Source organism: Dendrobates tinctorius, unplaced genomic scaffold, assembly GCF_039654945.1.
Source record: "Dendrobates tinctorius isolate UK_male_01 unplaced genomic scaffold, ASM3965494v1 ptg000192l, whole genome shotgun sequence".
Lineage (NCBI taxonomy): Eukaryota > Metazoa > Chordata > Amphibia > Anura > Dendrobatidae > Dendrobates > Dendrobates tinctorius.
Window position 1 is genome coordinate 9,247,496 of NW_027361859.1, and position 24,253 is coordinate 9,271,748.

Here is a 24,253-nt window from a genome sequence, read left to right on the forward strand (position 1 = left end):
TGCTCTTTGACGATCTACAATCTGGTTTCCGCCCCCATCACTCCACTGAGACAGCCCTGACCAAAATTACTAACGACCTACTTACAGCCAAAGCGAACGGACAATACTCTATTCTCCTGCTTCTAGACCTGTCCTCTGCCTTCAACACAGTTGACCACTGCCTCCTACTACAGATCCTCTCTTCCTTTGGTATGAAAGATCTTGCCCTATCCTGGATCTCCTCATACCTCTCCAACCGCACATTCAGCGTCTCCCACTCCCACACTACCTCGTCATCCCACCCTCTCTCTGTTGGAGTCCCCCAAGACTCTGTTCTAGGACCCCTACTCTTCTCAATCTATACACTTGGCCTGGGGCAACTCATAAAGTCCCACGGATTCCAGAACCACCTTTATGCCGATGATACTCAGATCTACCTCTGTGGCCCAGACGTCACCTCTCTGCTCTCCAAAATCCCAGAGTGTCTATCAGCCATATCCCCCTCCTTCTCCTCCCGCTTCCTCAAACTGAATGTGGACAAATCTGAACGGATCATCTTTCCCCATCTCACAGATCTTCCTTACCTGACCTATCTATAACAATTGATGACATCACGCTTTCCCCCGAACCGGAGGTCCATTGCCTCAGAGTAACCCTTGACTCTGCCCTGTCCTTCAAACCGCACATCCAAGCTCTCTCCACCTCCTGCCGCCTCCAGCTCAAAAATATTTCCAGAATCCGTCCCCTCCTCAACTCTCACTCTACTAAAATGCTTGTGCATGCCCTCATCATCTCCTGTCTCGACTACTGCAACATCCTTTTCTGTGGCCTCCCTGCTAACACCCTCCCACCTCTCCAGTCCATCCTTAACTCTGCTGCCCGACTAATTCATCTCTCCTCGCTACTCCTCCCCTCTGCAAATGTTTTCACTGGCTCCCACTCCCTCAGTGTATCCAATTCAAATTACTAATACTGACCTACAAGGCCATCTATAACCTGTCTCCTCCATATATCCCTGAAGTAATCTCCAAATACCTTCCCTCACGTAATCTCCGATCCTCCCAAAACCTCCTCTCCTCCCCACTTATTCGCTACTCACCCAATCGCCTCCAAGACTTCTCCCAAATAGCCCCCATCCTCTGGAATTCCTTGCCCCAACACATCCGGCTATCAACCACACTCGGATCCTTCAGACGGAACCTGAAAACCCAGCTCTTCAGGAAAACCTACAGCCTGCAATGATCCCCGCTGCCTCACCACCACTACTGGAGCTGCTGCAACCCACCAACCTACTGTCTCCTTCCCCACCATCCTGTAGAATGTAAGTCTGCAAGGGCAGGGTCCTCTCTCCCCTCTATATCAGTCTGTGATTGTTAGTTTGTTTACTGTAAGCGATATCTGTAATTTGTATGTAACCCCTTCTCATGTACAGCACCATGGAATCAATGGTGCTATATAAATAATAATATTCATTACCTTAATAAACGGGGCCACATGATCGCTTGGCACAGGAAGAGCTGATGGAAGCCGGAACCAACAAGATGCTGTAAGGGCACCAGGACCAACAACATGTATCGAGGGTGCGGAGGAGGGTGAGTAGGATATCTTCTGGAAGCCGGACGCTGCGGGTGTCACTGTGCGCTCTATAAGAGAAATTAATATCCATTTCTCTTTAGCAGCGGGCACAGTTACAGCCACAGCCGCTGGCTCCTCCCTCTGTCACCCACTGCTCCGCCACTCCCCCTCCCCTGCCGGATTTCTGGGACAATAACTCATGTATAAGCTGAGGGGGGCATTTTCAGCACAAAAAAAATGTGCTGAAAAACTCGGTTTATATATACGGTAGAATAAATCAGCCATAATGTGTCGGGGGGAAAAAGGCATCAAAGGCAGGGCACGATATATTACATAAATATACGTCATATGTAGAGTTGAGCGACTTTGGTCGGATCGGGTTTCATGTAACCTAACTGAAACAAAATTTGAGTCAGATGTCACTGGTCCGACTAGGGTAAAAAAAGTTGGAGTTTCGTCCGAAACCCAACCCCAATGCAAGTCAATGGGGAATAAAAGTCGGCATTGAGTGGATGACATTCATCCACTCAATGTTAAGGCCCCGAGACTTAGGGAAAGCCATTATTCACAAACATCATACCCGCAAACATGGTAATAGTAGTGTGATGGCTCGGGGCCGCTTTGCTTCTACAAGACCTGATTTACTTGTCAGAATTTACAGAAATCACTATGATCTGTTTCACAAAATCCTACAAGCAAGTCCACCTCTGAGAGAAGCACTGAAGGCGTAGAAGTGACCAAATCAAAGTCCAAATTTACATCTCATTGAGATGCTGTCCCAAGGATTTTAAAGAGCAGTTCATATACAAAAGACCTTTAATATTAGCTGAATTCTGAAGAGAGGCTGAAATGTCAACCATCCATTGCATGTGAACGCAAAGTTCATTGGTTTCGAGGGGAGAGAAGGGCTGTTAAATTTTTAATAAATCTTTATCTTTAAAAAAATAATTGAATAATAAAAAGCTGCATTTTATTTTTACACCCATTGTTTATTTTATGATAAAAATGAGTTGGATGATCTGAAACATTAAAAGTTAAGGACAAATACTGTATAAATGTACAATGTGGTGAAAAACGGAAGTTCTTAATTAACACTTCTTGTTCTAAATTGCTTTCCACATCTCTTTAATGACTTATTTTCACTATAAGAATTTTTTTATTGCACTACTTGTAAGTAAAAGAAGGTTCAAGTATCACTCCGGTATTTTTTTTTAATTTTATTTCACTACAAAGTATTAATAATGTATGTTCCCTGTGTTGAGGTAAAATACTATCCGGTGGCCGGCTTCTACTTTATCCGATGCCGCTCTGATCCCTATCCACCAACTTGTGACTACTGTTATGACTGGCCAGAAATCACTGCTAACGGTCACTATTTCCCTTAGGGCGCACTCAGATGGCTGCATTACTCGTGCAAAGGATCGCATAGCAATCCTCGGACTGGCTGTCGGCTCTTCTGAGCTAAGCGTGACACCTGCATAGATATACTGTACATCACGCTGTCACACTCAGGTCAGAAAAGCCGACAGCCAGTCCGAGGATGGCAATAAGAATAATACGGCCGTCTGACTGCGCCCGTATTTTTTGTTCTCATGGCTAATGCAGATGATCATATATAGGTGCGTCTCATAAAATTAGAATATCATCAAAAAGTTATTTCATTTCAGTTCTTCAATACAAAAAGTGAAACTCATATGTTACCGTATTTTTCGGACCATAAGACGCAGTTTTTTCCCCCAAAATTTTTTGGGAAAGTGGGGGGTGCGTCTTATGGTTGCAATATACTCACTTCCGACCATGGCTGGAGGCTGGTGCGGGTGCCGCGGGGCTCTGTGGTGTGGTGGTGGCGGCGGGCTGTGCTCCGGTGCAGGGGCTGCGCCTCTCTGTGCTCCATGGGGGGCTCTGCCTCAAAGCCCGGAGGCCCCCGCACATCCGTTGCTGGCTGCCGCCATGTTGCGGTGGCCTCCGGGAACATGGACACCTGGAAGATGGCCGCCGGTCCGGGGACGGCACATGCTCAGGTTCAGATCTAGTCCCGAGATCTTGGGAGACAAGATTCAAATCTCGGCAACGAGATCTGAACCTGAGCATGCGCCGTCCCCGGACCGGCGGCCATCTTCCCGACGTCCATGTTCCCGGAGGCCACCGCAACATGGCGGCAGCTAGCAATGGATGTGCGGGGGCCTCTGGGCTTTGAAGAAATGCCGGCGGAGCCGCTGCTCCTGCACCGGAGCACAGCCCGCCGCCACCACCACACCACAGTGCCCAGCTGCCCCAGCACAGCCCAGCTGCCCCAGCACAGCCCACCTGACCCAGCACAGCCCAGCTTCCCCAGCAAAGCACACCTGCCCCAGCACAGCACAGCTGCCCCAGCACAGCCCAACTGCCCCAGCACAGAGCCGCCGCCACTGCACCAGCCTGGACCAATGAATGAGCCCTGTGACCACTCCTCCACCTGTGCCGGATCCCTTTCCTTGTAAGCTGAATTCGGACTCTAAGATGGACCCCCATTTGACACATTATTATTTTTTTCTCTATTTTCCTTCTGAAAATTTGGGGTGCGTCTTATGGTCCAGTGCATCTTATAGTCCGAAAATTAAGGTATATAGAGTCATTACAAACAGAGTGATCTATTGCAAGTGTTTATTTCTGTTAATGTTGAAGATTATGGCTTACAGGCCAATGAAAACTCAAAAGTCATTATCTCAGTAAATTAGAATACTTTATAACGCCAGCTTGAAAAATTATTTTAAAATCCGAAACGTTGGCCTACTGAAATGTATGATCAGTAAATGCACTCAGTACTTGGTCAGGGCTCCTTTTGCATCAATTACTGCATGAATGTGGCATGGCATGGAGGCGATCAGTCTGTGGCACTGCTGAGGTGTTATGGAAGCCCAGGATGCTTTCATAGCAGCCCTCAATTCGTCTGCATTGTTGGGTCTGGTGTCTCTCATCTTCCTTTTGACAATACCCCATAGATTCTCTATGGGGTTAAGGTCAGGTGAGTTTGCTCGCCAATCAAGCACAGTGATATTACTGTTTTTAAACCAGGTATTGGTACTTTTGGCAGCATGGACAGGTGCCAAGTCCTGCTGGAGAATTAAATTTCCATCTCCAAAAATCTTGTCAGCAGAGGGAAGCATGAAGTGCTCTAAAATTTCCTGGTAGATGGCTGTACCAGTGCAGCCATCTGACTAAACACAGTGGACCTACACCAGCAGATGACATGGCTTCCCCAAACCATCACTGATTGTGGAAACTTCACAATAGACCTCAAGCAGCTTGGATTGTGTGTCTCTCCACTCTTCCTCCAGACTCTGGGACCTTGATTTCCAAATGAAATGCAAAATTTACTATAAGTTGAAAACAACACCTTGGACCACTGAGCAACAGTCCAGCTCTTTTTCTCCTTGGCCGAGGTAAGACGCTTCTGGCGTTGTCTATTGGTCATGAGAGGCTTGACACAAGGAATGTGACACTTGTAGCCCATGTCCTGGATACGTCTGTGTGTGGTGGCTCTTGAAGCAATGGCTCCAGCAGCAGTCCACTCCTTGTGAATCATCCCCAAATTTTTTAATGGCCTTTTCATAATAATCGTTTCAATGCTGCAGTTATCCCGGTTGCTTGTGCACCTTTTTCTACACTTTTTCCTTCCACTCAACTTTCCATTAATATGTCTGGATACAGCACTCTGTGAACAGCCAGCTTCTTTAGAAATCACCTTTTGTGGCTTACACCTCCTTGTGGAGTGTGTCAGTGACTGCCTTCTGGACATCTGTCAAGTCAGCAGTCTTCCCTGTTGTGAGTTCATTTTCCCCTTCACCGTTGATGTCTGATGAACTCCCTCTGCTGGTGAAGAGAGGTAGTGAAATTGATTGGGTTGAGAAGAACCTGTCATCTGAACAGGTGGAGCCTGATTGGACACCCGGAATCACTGAGTGGATATAAGGCAGCCGACGCCCTACAGGGGTGCTGGTGATCCTTTCTGCTCTGAGCTCTTGCAACCAGTTATTCCTGTCTCCTGAAAGCTAAGTTTTTGCTCTCTTATTTTTCCATGAGATTTTGTCTGTTTGCTTCGTGTTTTGTGTTCAGCCTGCCTTTGTTGGGACGGGCTGAGCTCCATTTTTGTCTCTGATCAGTTTATCTTTTTGCTCTGTTTTCAGAATATACCTGAGTGCTGATATAGTGATTTTGAAGTCTAGCGACTTCAGGGCCTTTTTCCCTATCAGACGGTTAGGACATTTTTGGTAGGGTTTTTTGCGGATTGCAGCCAGCATCTTTTCTGTCCTTTCCTTTTTAGTTAGTTGGGCCCCATCGTTTGCTCAACCTGTCTTTCTGTCTGTGTTTGTGTTTTCATCTGCTTTTCACCGACAATACATGTTGGGGGCTGTCTATTGCTTTGGGGTCTGCTCTGGGGCAGTTTAGATTTCCCCTTTCTTTCTTTAGGCTTATTTAGTTCTCCAGCTGTGAACGAGGGGTCTAGGGCACCGTAGGAACCCCCCACGGCTACTGTTAGTTGTGATGAATAGGATCAGGGGTCTGCAATCCGATAGCTACCAACCTCTCCGGTTTTCTGGACTTAGCTTGTATTTTTGTTTTTTACTCCTTCGGTGACTCATTCATAACACTTCCCCATGATTGTGGAGCTACTGAAACAGACTAAATGATTAGGAAGCCTTCGCAAGTGTTTTTGTTAATTATTCTAATTTACTGAGATAATGACTTTTGGGTTTTCATTGGCTGTAAGCCATAATCATCAACATTCACAGAAATAAACACTTGAAATAGATCACTCTGTGTGTAATGACTATATATGTTTCACTTTTTGTATTGAAGAACTGAAATAAACTAACTTTTTGAGAAACACCTGTAAATCAGACATTTGCTGACCCATGTTATTCAAAAGGGCTGTTCAGATAAACAATTTCTCTCTTCAGACCATCTGTAAGAAAAAAAAATTGTATGCACTTTTCTGCATATATTGGATGACACTCACCAGTTCAAGTTGAAGTGTGCAAAAAAAAGAAAACAAAAAAATTGTATTACAGATGGATTATCCTGGTGTCATGAGTTTTGCAAATAAATTTCTAGTATTGACGTAGGAAACTGTATTTGATCACGTGCACTTTTTAATTTAGATACATGAAACCTGGATGTCCCATGGACGTTAAAAAAAAAAAAAAGGACACATGAATAAAAATTAGATGAACATTGTCCAAGTTTTCTGGATGAAACTCTTATGATTTTAAATACGCTCATCTGCAGCCAGCATTAGTCTCATAGACTTGCACTGAGTAGGGACTTCCAGTCCACCCAGCAAACACTGGAGTAATCTGGCCTTTCACAAGACCGGTCATATGGTATAGAAAATGACCAGTGCGGAGCTTGGAACAGCAGAAGAGGACAATTGGTATTTTTTGCTACACACAGGGAACATACATTACAGATACTTGTCCAGTGGTGACATAAAAGATCTGGAGTAGTACTTTTAAGAAAAGAAAACAAACAAAAACCTCCTTGCATCTACCTCTTTTGAAGTTTATGTGCTGAAGAAGAAGTAAGTAAACTTCAAAACGCATCGACAGTAAAAAACACAAATCTATTCTGTGTGTACCCAGACTTGTTTCTTCACCCACCAGCAGTGCGGAACATCCACAATACCTTTCTCCTTTGAAATTTAAGCAGATGTGATGTTTGTGTAAAACATTGTGAACATTCAGGACATAAAATTGTTTTTCCTGTGTGAGATTTTCGATGTGCAATTAATACTGGCTTTTGGTTAAAACACTTTCCATATGTTAAATGAAAGTGGCTTCTGTTATGAGAGTTTGTTTGACAATTATTGAGACTTAATTCCTTGGTAAAATATTTCTCACATTCTGGGCATGAAAATGGTTTCACCGCTTGTGAATTCTTTGGTGTCTAACAAGATATGAATTGTGGCTAAAACATTTCCCACATTCTTCACAAGAAAACGGCTTCACCCCTGTGTGAATTTTCTTATGTTTAGAAAGATTTGATTTCCGGTTAAAACATTTCCCACATTCAGAACATGAATACGGCTTCTCCCCTGTGTGAATATCTTGATGTATAATAAGATATGATTTATCGGCAAAAAAAGCCCCACATTCTGAACAGGAAAATGGCTTCACCCCTGTATGAACCCACTGATGTCTAACAAGATGTGATTTGCTATTATAACGTTTCCCACATTCTGAACATGAGTACGGCTTTGCTCCGGTGTGAATATTTTGATGTGTAAGAAGAGATGATTTATCAGTAAAAAATGTCCCACAATCTGAACATGAATATGGCTTCACCCCTGTGTGAACCCATTGATGTCTATCAAAACTTGATTTATTATTATAACGCTTTCCACATTCTGAACATGAATACGGCTTCTCCCCTGTGTGGATCCTCTGATGTGTAAAAAGATCTGCTTTCTCTCTAAAACATTTACCACATTCTTTACAAGAAAATGGCTTCTCCCCTGTGTGTTGTTTCTGATGATAAATAAGTTTGGATTTCCAGTCAAAACATTTTCCACACTCTGAACATGAAAATGTTTTTTTCCCAGTGTGAGTACTTTGATTTATAACATCGCTTCTGTAAGATGTAATTTTCTTAACATTCTCTGTTGAATCAGAAGGCAAGACCTGTTCTAAAGATTCAGTTGATAGATTTTTGCTGTGATGGGCTAGATTTGGAATTATAGCATGCTCCTTATAGGCATCACAATCATCTTCTTTAAAATCTACCAATATCCAATGTCCCTCTGAGCTCCAGTTATCTGCCAAAAAATAAAAACAATTTTCAAAATTCTTGAATGGTATCAAAAATGTATATTGATGATTCGTGACATTATACAGTTGTGGCCAAAAGTATTGACACCCCTGCAATTCTGTCAGATAATACTCAGTTTCTTCCTGAAAATCATAGAATCATAGAATCATAGAATCGTAGAGTTGGAAGGGACCTCCTGGGCCATCTGGTCCAACCCCCTGCTCAAAGCAGGATTCGCTAAATCATCCCAGTCAGATGTCTGTCCAGCCTCTGTTTGAAGACTTCCATTGAAGGAGAACTCACCACTTCTCGTGGCAGCCTGTTCCACTCATTGATCACTCTAACTGTCAAAAAGTTTTTTCTAATATCTAATCTGTGTCTCCTCCCATTCAGTTTCATCCCATTGCTTCTAGTCTTTCCTTGTGCAAATGAGAATAAAGTTGATCCTTCTACAATGTGACAGCCCTTTAGATATTTGTAGACAGCTATTAAGTCTCCTCTCAGTCTTCTCTTTTGCAAACTAAACATTCCCAAATCCTGCAACCTTTCCTCATAAGACAGGGTTTGCAGACCAGTCACCATTCTGGTCGCTCTTTTCTGAACTTGCTCCAGTTTGTTGATGTCTTTTTTAAAATGTGGTGCCCAAAACTGGACACAATATTCCAGATGAGGTCTGACCAAAGAGGAGTAGAGGGAAATAATGACTTCACGTGATCTAGACTGTATGCTTCTGTTAATACATCCTAGAATTGCATTTGCCTTTTTTGCTGCTGCATCACACTGTTGACTCATATTCAGTCTGTGATCTATTAGTATACCCAAGTCTTTTTCACATGTGCTGTCACTTAGCCCTATTCCTCCCATTCTATATATGCTTTTTCCATTTTTATTGCCCAGATGTAGTACTTTGCATTTCTCCCTGTTAAAAACCATTCTGTTAGTTGCTGCCCACTTCTCCAGTTTATTTAAATCTTTTTGAATCCTCTCTCTCTCTTCTCTAGTATTAGCTATCCCTCCTAGCTTTGTGTCATCAGCAAATTTAATCAGTTTACCCTCAATTCCTTCATCTAAATCGTTGATAAAGATGTTGAACAATACAGGGCCCAGGACAGAGCCCTGTGGTACCCCACTTGAGACATTCTTCCAACTGGATGTGCAGCCATTTACGACCACTCTTTGGGTCCGATCACTAAGCCAGTTATGAATCCACCTAACAGTTGCCTTGTCCATTCCATACTTAATCATTTTTTCAATAAGGATTGTATGAGAGACTTTGTCAAATGCTTTGCTGAAGTCAAGATATACTATATCTACAGCATTTCCTTGATCCACCCAATCAGTGATACCGTCATAGAAGGAAATTAAGTTAGTCTGACATGACTTATTAGTTACAAACCCATGCTGACTCTGTTTAATCACTTCATTCTTATCCAGGTATTGACATACATGTTGTTTAATAATTTGTTCAAAGATCTTTCCTGGTATAGAAGTCAGACTCACCGGCCTATAGTTACCTGGGTCCACCTTCTTCCCCTTTTTGAAGATAGGAACAACATTTGCTCTTCTCCAGTCTTCTGGCACTTCTCCTGTTCTCCAAGAATTTTCAAAGATTATAGAGAGGGGTTCAAAAATTTCTTCTGCTATCTCCTTCAGTACTCTGGGGTGTAATTCATCTGGACCTGGAGACTTGAATTCATTTAGGCTAGCTAAGTGTTTCCTCACTATCTTTCTGTTTATAGATATCCTGGATTCTTCTATTCCCTTAATAGGACAGTGAATAACAGTTGATGTTACATTTCCTTTCTGAGAGAAAACAGATGCAAAATAGGAATTTAAAAGTTCAGCCTTCTCAACATCCTGTCTTACCATTTCATCATTTTCATCCTGTAAAAATCCTATAGCATCTTTGACTTTTCTTTTACTTTTGACATATCCCCAAAATCCTTTATTATTGCTTTTGACATCTCTTGCAAGCCTCAATTCATTTTCAGCTTTAGATAATCTGATTTGTGCCCTGCAGGTTCTGCAGACAGCATTATATTCTTCTTTAGATATGCCTCCCTCTTTCCATTTTATAAACATTTTTTTCTTCCTTTTTAGCATGTGCTTAAGTTCTGTGTTCATCCATCCTGGTTTCCTTAACTGCTTCCTATTCTTCCCTCTTTTCGGAATTGTTAACAACTGTGCTTTGAGAATTTCATTTTTCAAGATTTCCCATCCTTCCTGGACATTTTTGTCTTTAAGGATATCCAGCCATTGGATCCCTCCAATTCTCTTTCTGAATCCCTTAAAATCTGCCTTTCTGAAATCTAACCTTGACGTCTGAGTCTTCACAGGTCTTCCGCCTCTAGTTATCCAAAATTCTAAAATAGCATGGTCGCTACCTCCTAGGGTCCCAGCCACTTTTACCTCCTCAACCATTTCCTCCCTGTTTATAAGGATTAGATCCAAGGTAGCAGTTCCCCTTGTTTTCTCCCTTACCTTTTGGAAGATAAAGTTGTCAGCAAGAGAGGATAAGAATTTCCTTGACCTGTTAGTTTTGCCTGAGAGAGATTCCCAACAAATGTCTGGATAGTTGAAATCTCCCATGACAACTATGTCATATTTTTTGGAGAACTTGGCCATTTGATGCATAAAGAGTTCATCCATAGCTTCAGCTTGCACAGGCGGCCTGTAGTAAATGCCTACAATGGTGTCCTTTCCATTGTTCTGTCCTTGTATTCTTATCCAAACAGTTTCCACAGAACTCCCAGTCTCTGAAGCTTCAATCTCTGTGCAGATATAGGCGTTTCTAACATACAATGCGACACCCCCTCCTCGTTTATCAAGTCTGTTTCTTGCAAATAAGTTGTATCCTTCTAGTCTTGTATTCCAATCATGTGTATTGTCCCACCAAGTTTCAGTGATTCCAATGACATCATATTTCTTTTCCTGTGTTAGTAGTTCCAATTCTCCTTGTTTGTTGCCCATGCTTTGTGCATTAGTATAGAAACATTTTAGTTTGTGATTGGTTTCTCTTTCTCCAATATTTTTATTAATTAGATTCTTTCGTCTTTGTTCTTCCTTTCCACTTCTAATAGCAGAGTTCTCAATAGCATTTGTCAGGTGTATGGCTTTTTCTGGTCTTTTGCTTCCCTTCCCATGTTGTTCTAGTTTAAAGCTCTCCTTACAAGTGTAGCAAGGCGACTTCCAAATACATGCTTACCAGTCTTCGTAAATGCAAAATGATTGCAAACACAATTTCTTTGGTATTATCTTCATTTAATTTGTCTTAAATGAAAAAACACAAAAAGAATTGTCCTAAAGCCAAATTGGACATAATTCCACACCAAACATAAAAAAGAGGGTGGACAAAAGTATTGGCACTGTTTGAAAAATCATGTGATGCTTCTCTAATTTGTGTAATTAACAGCACCTGTAACTTACCTGTGGCACCTAACAGGTGTTGGCAATAACTAAATCACACATGCAGCCAGTTGACATGGATTAAAGTTGACTCAACCTCTGTCCTGTGTCCTTGTGTGTACCACATTGAGCATGGAGAAAAGAAAGAAGCCCAAAGAACTGTCTGAGGACTTGAGAAACCAAATTGTGAGGAAGCATGAGCAATTTCAAGGCTACAAGTCCATCTCCAAAGACCTGAATGTTCCTGTGTCTACCGTGCGCAGTGTCATCAAGAAGTTTAAAGCCCATGGCACTGTGGCTAACCTCCCTAGATGTGGATGGAAAAGAAAAATTGACAAGAGATTTCAGCGCAAGATTGTGCGGATGTTGGATAAAGAACCTCGACTAACATCCAAACAAGTTCAAGCTGCCCTACAGTCTGAGGGTACAACAGTGTCATCCCGTACTATCCGTCGGCATCTGAATGAAAATGGACTGTATGGTAGGAGACCCAGGAAGACCCCACTTCTTACCTCGAGACATAAAAAAGCCAGGCTGGAGTTTGCCAAAACTTACCTGAAAAAGCCTAAAACGTTTTGGAAGAATGTTCTCTGGTCAGATGAGACAAAAGTAGAGCTTTTGGGCAAAGGCATCAACATAGAGTTTACAGGAGAAAAAAAAGAGGCATTCAAAGAAAAGAACACGGTCCCTACAGTCAAACATGGCGGAGGTTCCCTGATGTTTTGGGGTTGCTTTGCTGCCTCTGGCACTGGACTGCTTGACCGTGTGCATGGCATTATGAAGTCTGAAGACTACCAACAAATTTTGCAGCATAATGTAGGTATAACTTTTAATGCATAGCTTAAAAATTACCAAAACTAAGGTGTCACCAAATAGTGATTAAAATGAGATGCCTGGGGATCAGATAATGGTCAGCTTATGAGGGATGTGACAGGGTATTGTACTCCCATCGCTGCCTTTCTATATGTATGAAGAGTATCCCTGGAGACTCCTGACCGTCTGCAAAATATTGGTGAGATTGTTCCTTTTTTATTCTCATCTATTTGTGGCTATGAACCATCTCCTTTTTTTTGGTCTAGCCAATATATAAACATATGAGTGCAATTGACTATGGCATTTTGCTGCTATTTTTTATGCTGTATCCAATATATATAGATTGCTGTTTGGATGTTATACTAGCTGCATTCTATATTCCTGTTTGATGATTTTGGGTGTTTTCAATTATCCCCTGGGGATCACCCAGTGTATGGGCATCTCATTTTAAATGGTTTGAGAGAAAGCACTGGAGACTTCTAAGGTGGCCAGCAATGAGTCCAGACCTGAATCCCATAGAACACCTGTGGAGAGATCTAAAAATGGCAGCTTGGAGAAGGCACCCTTCAAATATCAGGGACCTGGAGCAGTTTGCCAAAGAAGAATAGTCTAAAATTCCAGCAGAGCATTGTAAGAAACTCATTGATGGTTACCGGAAGCGGTTGGTCGCAGTTATTTTGGCTAAAGGTTGTGCAACCAAGTATTAGGCTGAGGGTGCCAATACTTTTGTCTGGCCCATTTTTGGAGTTTTGTGTGAAATGATCAATGTTTTGCTTTTTGCTTCATTCTTTTTTGTGTTTTTTCATTTAAGACAAATTAAATGAAGATAATAATACCAAAGAATTTGTGTTTGCAATCATTTTCAGGAAGAAACTGAGTATTATCTGACAGAATTGCAGGGGTGTTAATACTTTTGGCCACAACTGTATATATATATATATATATATATATATATATATATATATATATATATATATATATACACACACACACACTGTATATATGTAATATTTCCGTAACCAGCTACAAAACATGCAGCAAGCAAAAGGTGATGTTTAACTAAGACAGTGATGCAATGAAGCAGATCACAATCTAACAATAGACCTCAAAACAAAGCACCAAAAGTTGAGGTTAGGCTTTTTTTCATTATTATTATTATGAAGCGAATATCTTCATAGTGTAGAACTAATGCAAGTACCCCTGCAAGGTTCTCCTTCCCCCTCCATGCAAAGACGCTGAAATACTCACCGCCACAGCTGTGATGTCCCCTTCGACACGTCCTAAGTGCGCTGGCTGCTCCTGTGCATGCAAAGCGGAGTTTGCAGTGGCGCACATAGTGTGTGTTCTGTCCAGCCATATAATTACTGTCTAGAAGGTCTAGTCATTTTTTTATGTCTTCAATTATTACAGACATTGTATTTTTGTGTGTATTAATCCTTCATATATTTCATACTGTAAGGTAACAGCACCACCTGCTGGCCGTATAATGCATAGATTCTAGTTTAATTTGCAGTGTATTGTGGGATTGTTCCTGTTACATCATAATCTTGTTTATGACACTGTGAGGGGAACAGCAGCCATTATTCCTCCACGTGTCTTAGGAGAAACTACACCATTCGTGTTCTTCATGCTTCTTAAACACCCTGCTCTAAGCATAGTTGGTAAGCACTATCTAGGTGTTATAATCCTGTGTTTATAACGTTTGTTGTTTTAAATAGGTAATCATCAGCTATGTATTACCTCATGGTACCTATGTATTACCTCATGGTACTGTGTATTGCAGACTATCTGTATTTTATGCTCTGTGCAGATATATATTCTGAAATGTTCCTGTTATTGCATTCTATAGTTTCACCCTTTCCTGTCACATCTGCAATCAATAAAAGAAGGTTACAATTTTACAGCCTCTTTTCTTAAAGAAGACAGGGGGTTTAGCTACATGTCTCATTGCACACCCTGCTAGCATGTATGAGGACAGTATAGTGAAACAACTGCTGAGAACAAGCTCAGAAGATCTGACGTTACAGAGCCTGCCATTATCCAAGCATACGGTTATTGCATACGGATATTGCAGCAACTCCTAACGGTCGGACCGAATAATCGGACCATACGGAGCCCGCCATTATCCACGCAGAGCCGACAAAGGGATATCACAGCGGTTGCCTAACTGTTGAATCATGTCTCAAGGACGAGAATCCTCTTTTAAGATGAGATCACGAGTTAGTTCCTCAAAGACATCATCCGTCAGCAATGCCGTCGCTATTGCCCGCGCAAAAGCTGAAGCGGCAAAAGCAAGAAGCACCTTTGCTGAGCAACAGATAGAATTGAAACTACAACAAGCATGCCTGGATGCAGAGAAAGCACACCAACAAGCATGCCTGGATGCAGAGAAAGCATGCCAACAAGCATGCCTGGATGCAGAGAAAGCGCGCCTTGAAGCAACATTACAGAAACTTGCTATTGAAAAAGAAATAGCAGCTGCCATAGCAGAAGCAGAAGAATTAGATGCTGACGTATATTCTGACGACGAACACAGCAGTGTGCTAGGCCTACAACAAGTTACTCACAATCCATTGCAGTGTACTGCAGAGTACATCCATCAGCATTCCAAATCAAATGACAATCAGACCCACAGGTGAAGACAGAGCAATAATCTTTCTCCAGAACAGAAGATCCGGAATCTGTCCCGGCTTAAAGAGAATCCCTTCGCTTCAGAAAGGTACTACAGCAGTTGGACCAAACCAGACACATCTAACAGGTATGATCGCACAGCACACATGTACTCTGACAACACTCTATCAGCTGGATCAGTGCCAATCAAGCCACGATGGACTTTGCCAATTTCCTTGCTCGACGTGAGTTGGTCACTAATTGACTTGTAAAGTTCAGCGATCGCGCTGAAAACTACAGGGCTTAGCGAGCCTCCTTCAAAAATACCATAAGAGACATAGGTCTATCATGTAGTGAAGAAGTGGATCTCTTGGTAAAATGGCTAGGAAGTGAGTCTGCCGAACACGCAAAGAGAATCAGAGACAATAATGTAAATTATCCAGATGTCAGCCTCAAAAGAATTTGGAATAGACTTGATGAATTCTATGGCTCAGTAGAGGTTATAGAAAGTGCCTTGTTTAAAAGAATAGAGAACTTTCCTAGAATAGTGAACAAGGATTATTTAAAGCTCAGAGAATTAACTGACTTGTTAATGGAGCTGTGTGTAGCAAAAGCAGAAGGAGATCTTGTGGGGTTGATATATCTCAGCACTGCTAGAGGTGTGAACCCCATAGTTCAAAAACTCCCACATAACCTGCAAGACAAATGGGTTACATATGGTTCTAGGTATAAACAGACTTGCAATGTACCATTTCCTCCATTCAATGTGTTTATAGATTTTGTCTCAGAACAAGTAAAAATTAGAAATGATCCTAGCTTTGATTTCATGCTGTCATGTGCCAATAACTCTGTTAGTAAACCTCGTAGAACAACTGTAGAGGTCCACAAAGCTAACATTTCTTCCAAAGGTTCAGTTCGCAAAAAGTTCAGCTCCAGTCAAGGAGAAGACAAATCCAAAGACCCAAGCAGGCAGTGTCCCTTACACAAGAAGCCACATTCCTTACTTAAGTTCAGAGCTTTCAGGGAAAAGTCATTGGAAGAAAGGAAGGCCTTCCTTAAGGAGAACCGCATCTGCTACAAATGCTGCTCTTCAACATCCCACTTCGCCAGGGACTGTGAGGTTAGTGCAAGGTGTACCGAATGTGACAGCACCGAACATAACTCAGTTCTACACCCTGGACCACCATCGGATGCTTTGCCCTAAGAGCATAGCGGGGAGCTGAATGACTCAAATACTGACACTCCAGCCATTACTTCTAAGTGTACAGAAGTTTGTGGAAATCTCATAGGAGGAAAGTCCTGCTCTAAAATTTCCCTAGTGAGAGTCTACCCGGCAGACGAAAGGGACAAAGCCATCAAAGTGTACGCGATTTTAGATGATCAGAGTAACAGGTCATTAGCCAAGTCTGCCTTCTTTGATAGCTTTAACGTCAGAGGACCCAGTGCCCCCTACTCTTTGAAAACTTGTGCCGGTAGAGTAGAGACAGCTGGTAGGAGGGCAAAAGGCTACGTAGTCGAGTCTATAGATGGCCAAATGCGTCTGCCCTTACCAACCATATTGGAATGTAACCAGATTCCTGACAACAGGTCAGAGATACCAACGCCTGAAGTGGCATCGTATCATTCTCATCTGAAGCGTATAGAACGCCTGATTCCTAACCTTGACCCAGAGGCTCAAATAATCTTGCTCCTAGGGAGAGATATTCTACAAGTTCACAAGGTTAGGCAGCATATCATGGCTCTCACAACGCTCCATATGCCCAGAGACTCGACCTTGGGTGGGTCATTGTAGGAGAGGACTTACCAGTACGCTTGATCTCTCTCTCCTTCAACCATGTGAAAATCGCTACTTCATAAAGGAGTTGCTACACAGCACTTCAGAACCAAGTATCTTAGCGAGTCATGCCAACGATGATTGCATTCAGAATTGCGACCAAGATCATCTTGGGTGTACGGTCTTCCACAAGACCAAAGAAGATAATAGTACAGCAATGTCATTTGAAGATAGACTGTTCCTAGAGATGATGGAGCAAGGAATGGTGCAGGACAAAACGAAGAGCTGGTTTGCATCTCTACCCTTCAAGCCTCAAAGACAACGCTTGCCTAACAACAGAGAACAAGTTTACAAACACTTTGTCTCCCTCATGCACAGCTTCTGTAGTAGACCAAAGATGAAAGACCATTTCTTAACCTTCATGGAGAAGATATGTAAGAACAGTCATGCAGAGTTAGCACCTACACTTCAAGACTTTGAGGACCACTGGCATCATGGTAAACATGTCCACACAGCTCTACAGCTAGAGCAGTCGAAGAATATAATTATCCGAGCTGTACAACGGGAAAACTATGTCAAAGAAATCGACTGTTTAACCAATCAACGACCAATACCAAAAGATAGTGTTCTGAGGAAACTCAGAGCAGCAAGAGAACTGCAACTCTCTTCCAACTTGGATATGAATGACGTAGAAAAATACCTAAGTGTACATGGGTGTACTTGGACATTCAACCCACCACATTCTTCACATATGGGAGGTGTATGGGAGAGAATGATAGGTGTCGCAAGGAAAATCCTCGATTTAATCTTCTTACAGGAAGGATCTGCAAGACTGACACACGAAAGCGTGACAACATTCATGGCCGAAGTGTCAGCAATCATAAACGCCAGACCGTTGACTCCAATTTCCAGTGATCCTGATGACCCAACTATTCTCACCCCAGCCCTGCTGCTTACGCAGAAGACCGACCCTAATTGCAATCCACCTGGAGAATTTAATGTTAAAGACTGTTACAGGAGTCGATGGAGACAAGTACAGAGTTTCTCCAATGCCTTTTGGGACAAGTGGAAAAAACAGTACCTGCCTACTCTGCAACAGAGGAGAAAGTGGCAAACCAGCAAGCCTAACCTCCAGCCTGGCGATATAGTACTAATGAAAGACTGTCAGTCTCAGAGAAATGAATTGCCATTAGGTCTCATTACCCAGACATTCCCAAGTAAGGATGGAATCGTACGTAAGGTGGAAGTAAAAATAGGAAAACAAGGCGAGACCAAATTGTTCCTCAGGCCAGTAAGAGAACTCGTTCTGCTGTTCTCGTCCAATAAACACAATAGTGACGTCGGCTGACGTCAAGCGGGGAGTGTTCTGTCCAGGCATATAATTGCTGTCTAGAAGGTCTAGTCATTTTTTTTATGTCTTCGATTAGTACAGACATTGTATTTTTGTGTGTATTAATCCTTCATATATTTCATACTGTAAGGTAACAGCACCACCTGCTGGCCGTTGAATGCATAGATTCTAGTTTAATTTGCGATGTATTGTGGGATTGTTCCTGTTACATCATAGTCTTGTTTATGACACTGTGAGGGGAACAGCAGCCATTATTCCTCCACGTGTCTTAGGAGAAACTACACCATTCGTGTTCTTCATGCTTCTTAAACAGCCTGCTCTAAGCATAGTTGGTAAGCACTATCTAGGTCTTATAATCCTGTGTTTATAATGTTTGTTGTATTAAATAGGTAATCATCAGCTATGTATTACCTCATGGTACCTATGTATTACCTCACGGTACCTATGTATTACCTCATGGTACCTATGTATTACCTCATGGAACCTATGTATTACCTCATGTTACTGTGTATTGCAGACTATCTGTATTTTATGCTCTGTGCAGATATATATTCTGAAATGCTCCTGTTATTGCATCCTATAGTTTCACCCTTTCCTGTCACATCTGCAATCAATAAAAGAAGGTTACAATTTTACAGCCTCTTTTCTTAAAGAAGACAGGGGGTTTAGCTACATGTCTCATTGCACACCCTGCTAACATGTATGAGGACAGTGTAGTGTGCATGCTCCCCTGTTCTTAAAAGAGTATCTCCTGCACTGTACAGATGAAGATCATTTCATCTTCAACTTGCTTATCTGTTCACAATAACAGTATTTTTGACCAAGGGAGCTCAAACTTTTAGATGTCATTGTATAACCTGTGTAAATGAGCATGGTGGAACTCAAGCTGAAAGTGATGGTACATATCCTATACTCAGATGATTCTTGTAATGTCTCCAGGCAAAAAGGATAAGGCATATGATGAAGGACTATACCAAGGCTTGTCTCACATGGCTTACATCAAATCCTTTGGCCTCTTTGGATTTACCATTAGACTCAAGTAAGTGCCTGCAGCGTTAGTCCTGCTACCATGATAAATACACTGACTCACAGATGGTTAGACCCTGTCTAAGGCCTCTTTCACGCATCCGTGTCTCCAGTACGTGTGGTGACAGTTTTCACACTGACACACATATACCCATTCAACTGAATGTGTCTGTGCACATGTCAGTGTGTTTCCACGGACTGTGTGTCCGTGTGACCCACACATAGACATGTCCGTTTTTTACCGTCAGCACGGGCTGCAAAACATCCCGCACACGTGCACACGAAGAACACACATGTATGTCATTCGTGTGACATGCATCGGCGGTGGGGAATAAGCACTACAGTAAGCGCTGTGCCGCTTCATCGGGTGCTGAAGACAGCTCTCATCATTCTCCCCTGCTCAGCCGTCGATCGGCGCAGGGGAGAATGATAAGAATTATATTCAAGTCAGAAAAATGACAGCAGGTGTGTGCTTTTGGGACTATTACTCCCATCAGCCTACCCCTGCTGCTAATAACAGTGAAAGCAGGAGCGGCAGATGGGAGTATTGATCTGCTGCTCCTGCGCTGTAAATAAATACGGTAATAAAAAAACCAGCGTGGGTTCCCCCTATTTTTGATAACCAGCCAGACAAAACTCACAGCTGGGGGCTGCAACCCTCAGCTGTCAGCAATACTGATTATCAAGAATAGGGGGTCCACACACTGTTTTTTTAAAAATAATTTTAATAAATAATTGAAAACCAGCCTTGCTAAAGCTGACAGCTGGGGGCTGGTATTCTGGCTGTGTCTTTATTTACAAAACAACTATAGGATTAGTAATGGATAGGTGTATTATAGACATATCTCCATTTCTAATCCATGACCTTTATGTCACCTGACAATACAAAAGGTGACATCAACCCCAAAAATATGAACCCCACTTGCCACTGCTACAGGGCAAGTGGGAAGAGCTGGGCAAAGTGTCAGAATTGGTGCATCTAATAGATGCGCCTATTTTGAGCAGCTGCGGGCTGCTATTTTTAGGCTGGGGGGGTCAATATCCATGGCCCCTTACCAGCCTGAGAATACCAGCCCCCAGCTGTCAGCTTTAACAAGGCTGGTTGTCAAAAGTGGGGGGACCCCACGATGGTTTTTAATTATTTATTTAAATATTTGAAAAAAAAAAACGTGTGGAGCCCTGTACAGTATACTTGATAACCAGCCTTGCTGAAGCTGACAGCTCAGGGTTGCAGCCCCCAGCTGTGAGTTTGCCAGGCTGGCTATAGAAAATACAGGGGAACCCACGCCGTGTTTTTCATTTATTTATTTATTTATTTATTTATTTATAGCGCAGGCGGCGGGTGAGGAATACTCCCAGTTAAAGTTAAAGTTCCAAAAGCCCCCGCATGCTATCATTGTTCCGACTTGAAAACAACGCATCATTCTCTCCTGCTCGCGATGATCGTCATCAGAACAGGGGAGAATGAGGAGAGCAGTCTTCAGCATCCGGCGCCGAGGAACAGCGCTTACTGTAGCGCTTCTTTCCTGGCGCACGTTCGTGTGGTACTGATGCGGCACACGGTTGCCACAAGTATTACACACACGGACATCTCCGGTACCGGTTTTTCAGGACGTGTAAAAGAGGCCTTAGGTCGGGCCTGAAAGGTCACTGTAGTTGGCAGTCATCGAGGCCGTTGCTTGAAACCTGGATGGTGCAGTAACTATAGGCACTCAGCAATTTAATTGAAGGGAAGGACTGGGTGAAGGAGAGATCTCCTCACGCTCACAACCATCAAGAATCCAACTTAATCTTGGTAGCGGCATCCAAAGGAGTAAGTGGCCAACATAAATGGCAGCAGTGTCAGGTGACACCAGCTAATTTAGGGACGCAATGCACCATGCATTTACGGAACATGACAGAAGGTGGTAAAAATGGCTCCTATCAGTTGTTTAATTAGTTTTTTTTTCTTTTATTTTTAATTCTAAGGAAGGTTCGAGTGTGTAATGAGACAAAAACTCACTGGGAAGAAATGGATGGTCATAAAGTCATTCTTCTACTCAAATGAAGATGTATCTTGATTGGCATTAGATAACGGAGAAGCAGAAAATCCAGATATGAAAACTGCAGCAGTCTGTTGGGATTGTCCTCTTCAAGTAAAGGAGCTAAAGAGCTGCCACCCTCCCGCACAAGTAATTTTGTTGTATTGTTTTACTGAGCTGTGTCAGTCAGCTATAGGGCTGTATAGATATGATTATCAACAGATTATAATTATTTATTCATGACTTCTATTTTTTTTGTACAATTACTACTCACCAGGGTGTTTACCTGTAGGAAACTCCTCTTTACATCGCTCATCACCCCTCACATATGTCTCTGTAGTATTAAAATGGGTCAGATCTTCACCCTGAAACAAATATTGTAAAAGTCACAGACAGATGGAGAAGTCACATCTATGATCAGCTCTAATCCTGCCATCTCCACCGTTCTCATTACACAAGTATAAAACATATAATACTGGTGGATAAAACAAGACTGAGCACATGACCTTCACAGCTGTCTACACATCATAGAGGAGATCTCATGACACCTTCTCTCCATCTACCTGATGATCCTGAGGAACATTGGGATCTTCTTGTTTACAGTCCTGGGGAGGAAGAGGACGGGGACATCTCTCTGGTGTTGTCCTCTTACTGCATAGAACTGGAGGAAACATAAACAGGGACTGAATTAATTCTTCACATACAGATAATAGACCGTTTGTACTTAGTCATATTACCAGGTGATGTGATGGGCTGGGGAACCTCCATCATGACGTCCTTGTACAGATCTTTGTGTCTTTCTAAATATTCCCACTCCTCCAAGGAAAAATAGACGGCAACATCCTGACACCTTATAGGAACCTGACACACACAATGATACCGTCATCCCCCGATCCCTTCATAGCATTACTGTATAATGTCCCAGTATTCCCAGCAGTGTCACCTCTACAGTCAGCAGCTCTATCATCTTGTAGATGAGTTCTAGGATCTTCTGGTCATTGATGTCCTCATGTATCAGGCGGTGAGGTGGAGGCCCTGTGATTGGGCTCAGGGGTCTTCCCCATCCCTCAGACACAGGGTCCTGACAGCGATCACTAGAGGTCTTCTTCACTACTGTGTAATCCTGGTTACGGAGAGACACATTAATAAATCTCACTACAGACATTTCCAGAGTCCTCACCTCTCCAATTCTGTCCATCTGTTATTCTCATAGATAAAGCTAGTTTCACACTAGTGTTACCAAGCGCAGCGCAGGGCTGCCGCTAAGTTCTGCCCCCAGCCATGCCCCCTCCGGTCAGCTCCTCCTCTGGACGCATGACGCTGCATGCGACCAGCGTACCCTATATTTAGCGTTGGATACGTTGGCCGTGCGCTAGTATGGTTTTGCCAGTGCATGCGCCCTTTTGCGCTGCGCCCAGCGCACAAAAATGCAAGAGTGCGTTTAGCGCACGTCGGGGCAGCGCAAAAAGGGCGCATGCGCCGGCAAAACCATACTAGCGCACGGCCAGCGTATCCAACGCTAAATATAGGGTACGCTGGTCGCATGCAGCGTCATGCGCTCAGAGGAGGAGCTGACCAGAGAGGGCACGGCCGGGGCGGAGCTTAGCAGCGGCCCTGCGCTGCGCTTGGTAACGCTAGCGTGAAACTAGCCTTAGAATGATGTAATGTGATGTCATCAGAATCTCTCACCTCTCCAGTAAGCCGGAAGAGGATCTCTAGGGTGAGGTGTAATATCCTCTCTGCCATCTTATCCCTGTCCCTAGCCATCCTTCACTGGTCAAGAAAATGATGTAGATCAATTATGAGTACGTTATAATGTAGGAACCTAAATGGGAAGAAGACAAATCGGTGTAAAAACATTCAGAATACCATGTAAAGCAATAATGTGATCGAGCTATTATTACATATCAGACACACAATACTTATCAGTTGAGATTACAGGAGTTGCAAACAAATTCAGATTATTATGGACACAGTTAAGAATATAAATAACGCTTGGCATGACAGTCTTCATACAGTCAATAAAATATGGTAACAATACATTTGTAGTCACGAGCAAATGTGCACAACACGAGCATGCTTGTTATCTGAGTATCTTGGGCGTGCTCGAATAATTAGTCCAATGGCTCTGGCGGGATGATGTGGGATATTAGTGGTAGTATTCCGGTGGCTCTGACGGGATGATATGTGATATTATGGGCAGTAGTCCGGTGGTTCTGGCTGACGGGACCATGTGGGATATTAGGGGTAGTAATTCGGTGGCTCTGGCTGACGGGATGATGTGGGATTTTAGGGGTAGTAGTCCGGTGGCTCTGACGGGATGATGTGGGATATTAGTGGTAGTAGTTCGGTGGCTCTGATGGGAAGATGTGGGATATTAGTGGTAGTAGTTCGGTGGCTCTGATGGGAAGATGTGGGATATTAGTGGTAGTAGTCCGGTGGCTCTGGCTGACAGGATGATGTGGGATATTAGGGGTAGTAGTTCGGTGGCTCTGGCTGATGGGATGATATGTGATATTATGGGCAGTAGTCCGGTGGCTCTGGCTGACGGGATGATGTGGGATATTAGGGGTAGTAGTCCGGTGGCTCTGACGGGATGATGTGGGATATTAGTGGTAGTAGTTCGGTGGCTCTGATGGGAAGATGTGGGATATTAGTGGTAGTAGTTCGGTGGCTCTGGCTGATGGGATGATGTGGGATATTAGGTGTAGTAGTCCAGTGGCTCTGGCTGACGGGATGATGTGGGATATTAGGGGTAGTAGTCCGGTGGCTCTGGCTGATGGGATGATGTGGGATATTAGGTGTAGTAGTCCGGTGGTTCTGGCTGACGGGATGATGTGGGATATTAGGGGTAGTAGTCCTGTGGCTCTGGCTGACGGGAAGATGTGTGATATTAGTGGTAGTAGTCCGGTG

General features: G+C 43.1%; 1 protein-coding gene across 1 annotated transcript in view; it reads right to left on the reverse strand.

Moving 5' to 3' along the window:
* Positions 1 to 24,253, reverse strand: part of LOC141055874 (uncharacterized) — a 57,157-nt gene that overhangs the window by 31,759 nt on the left and 1,145 nt on the right. Inside the window, exons 2-6 of the mRNA XM_073552590.1 lie at positions 23,030 to 23,165; positions 22,284 to 22,463; positions 22,078 to 22,201; positions 21,904 to 22,001; positions 21,615 to 21,705 (exon numbers count right to left, since the gene is read on the reverse strand). Coding sequence (XP_073408691.1) covers positions 21,615 to 21,705; positions 21,904 to 22,001; positions 22,078 to 22,201; positions 22,284 to 22,463; positions 23,030 to 23,107 — 571 coding nt within the window. The 5' untranslated portion in view covers positions 23,108 to 23,165. The remainder of the gene's footprint in view (positions 1 to 21,614; positions 21,706 to 21,903; positions 22,002 to 22,077; positions 22,202 to 22,283; positions 22,464 to 23,029; positions 23,166 to 24,253) is intronic.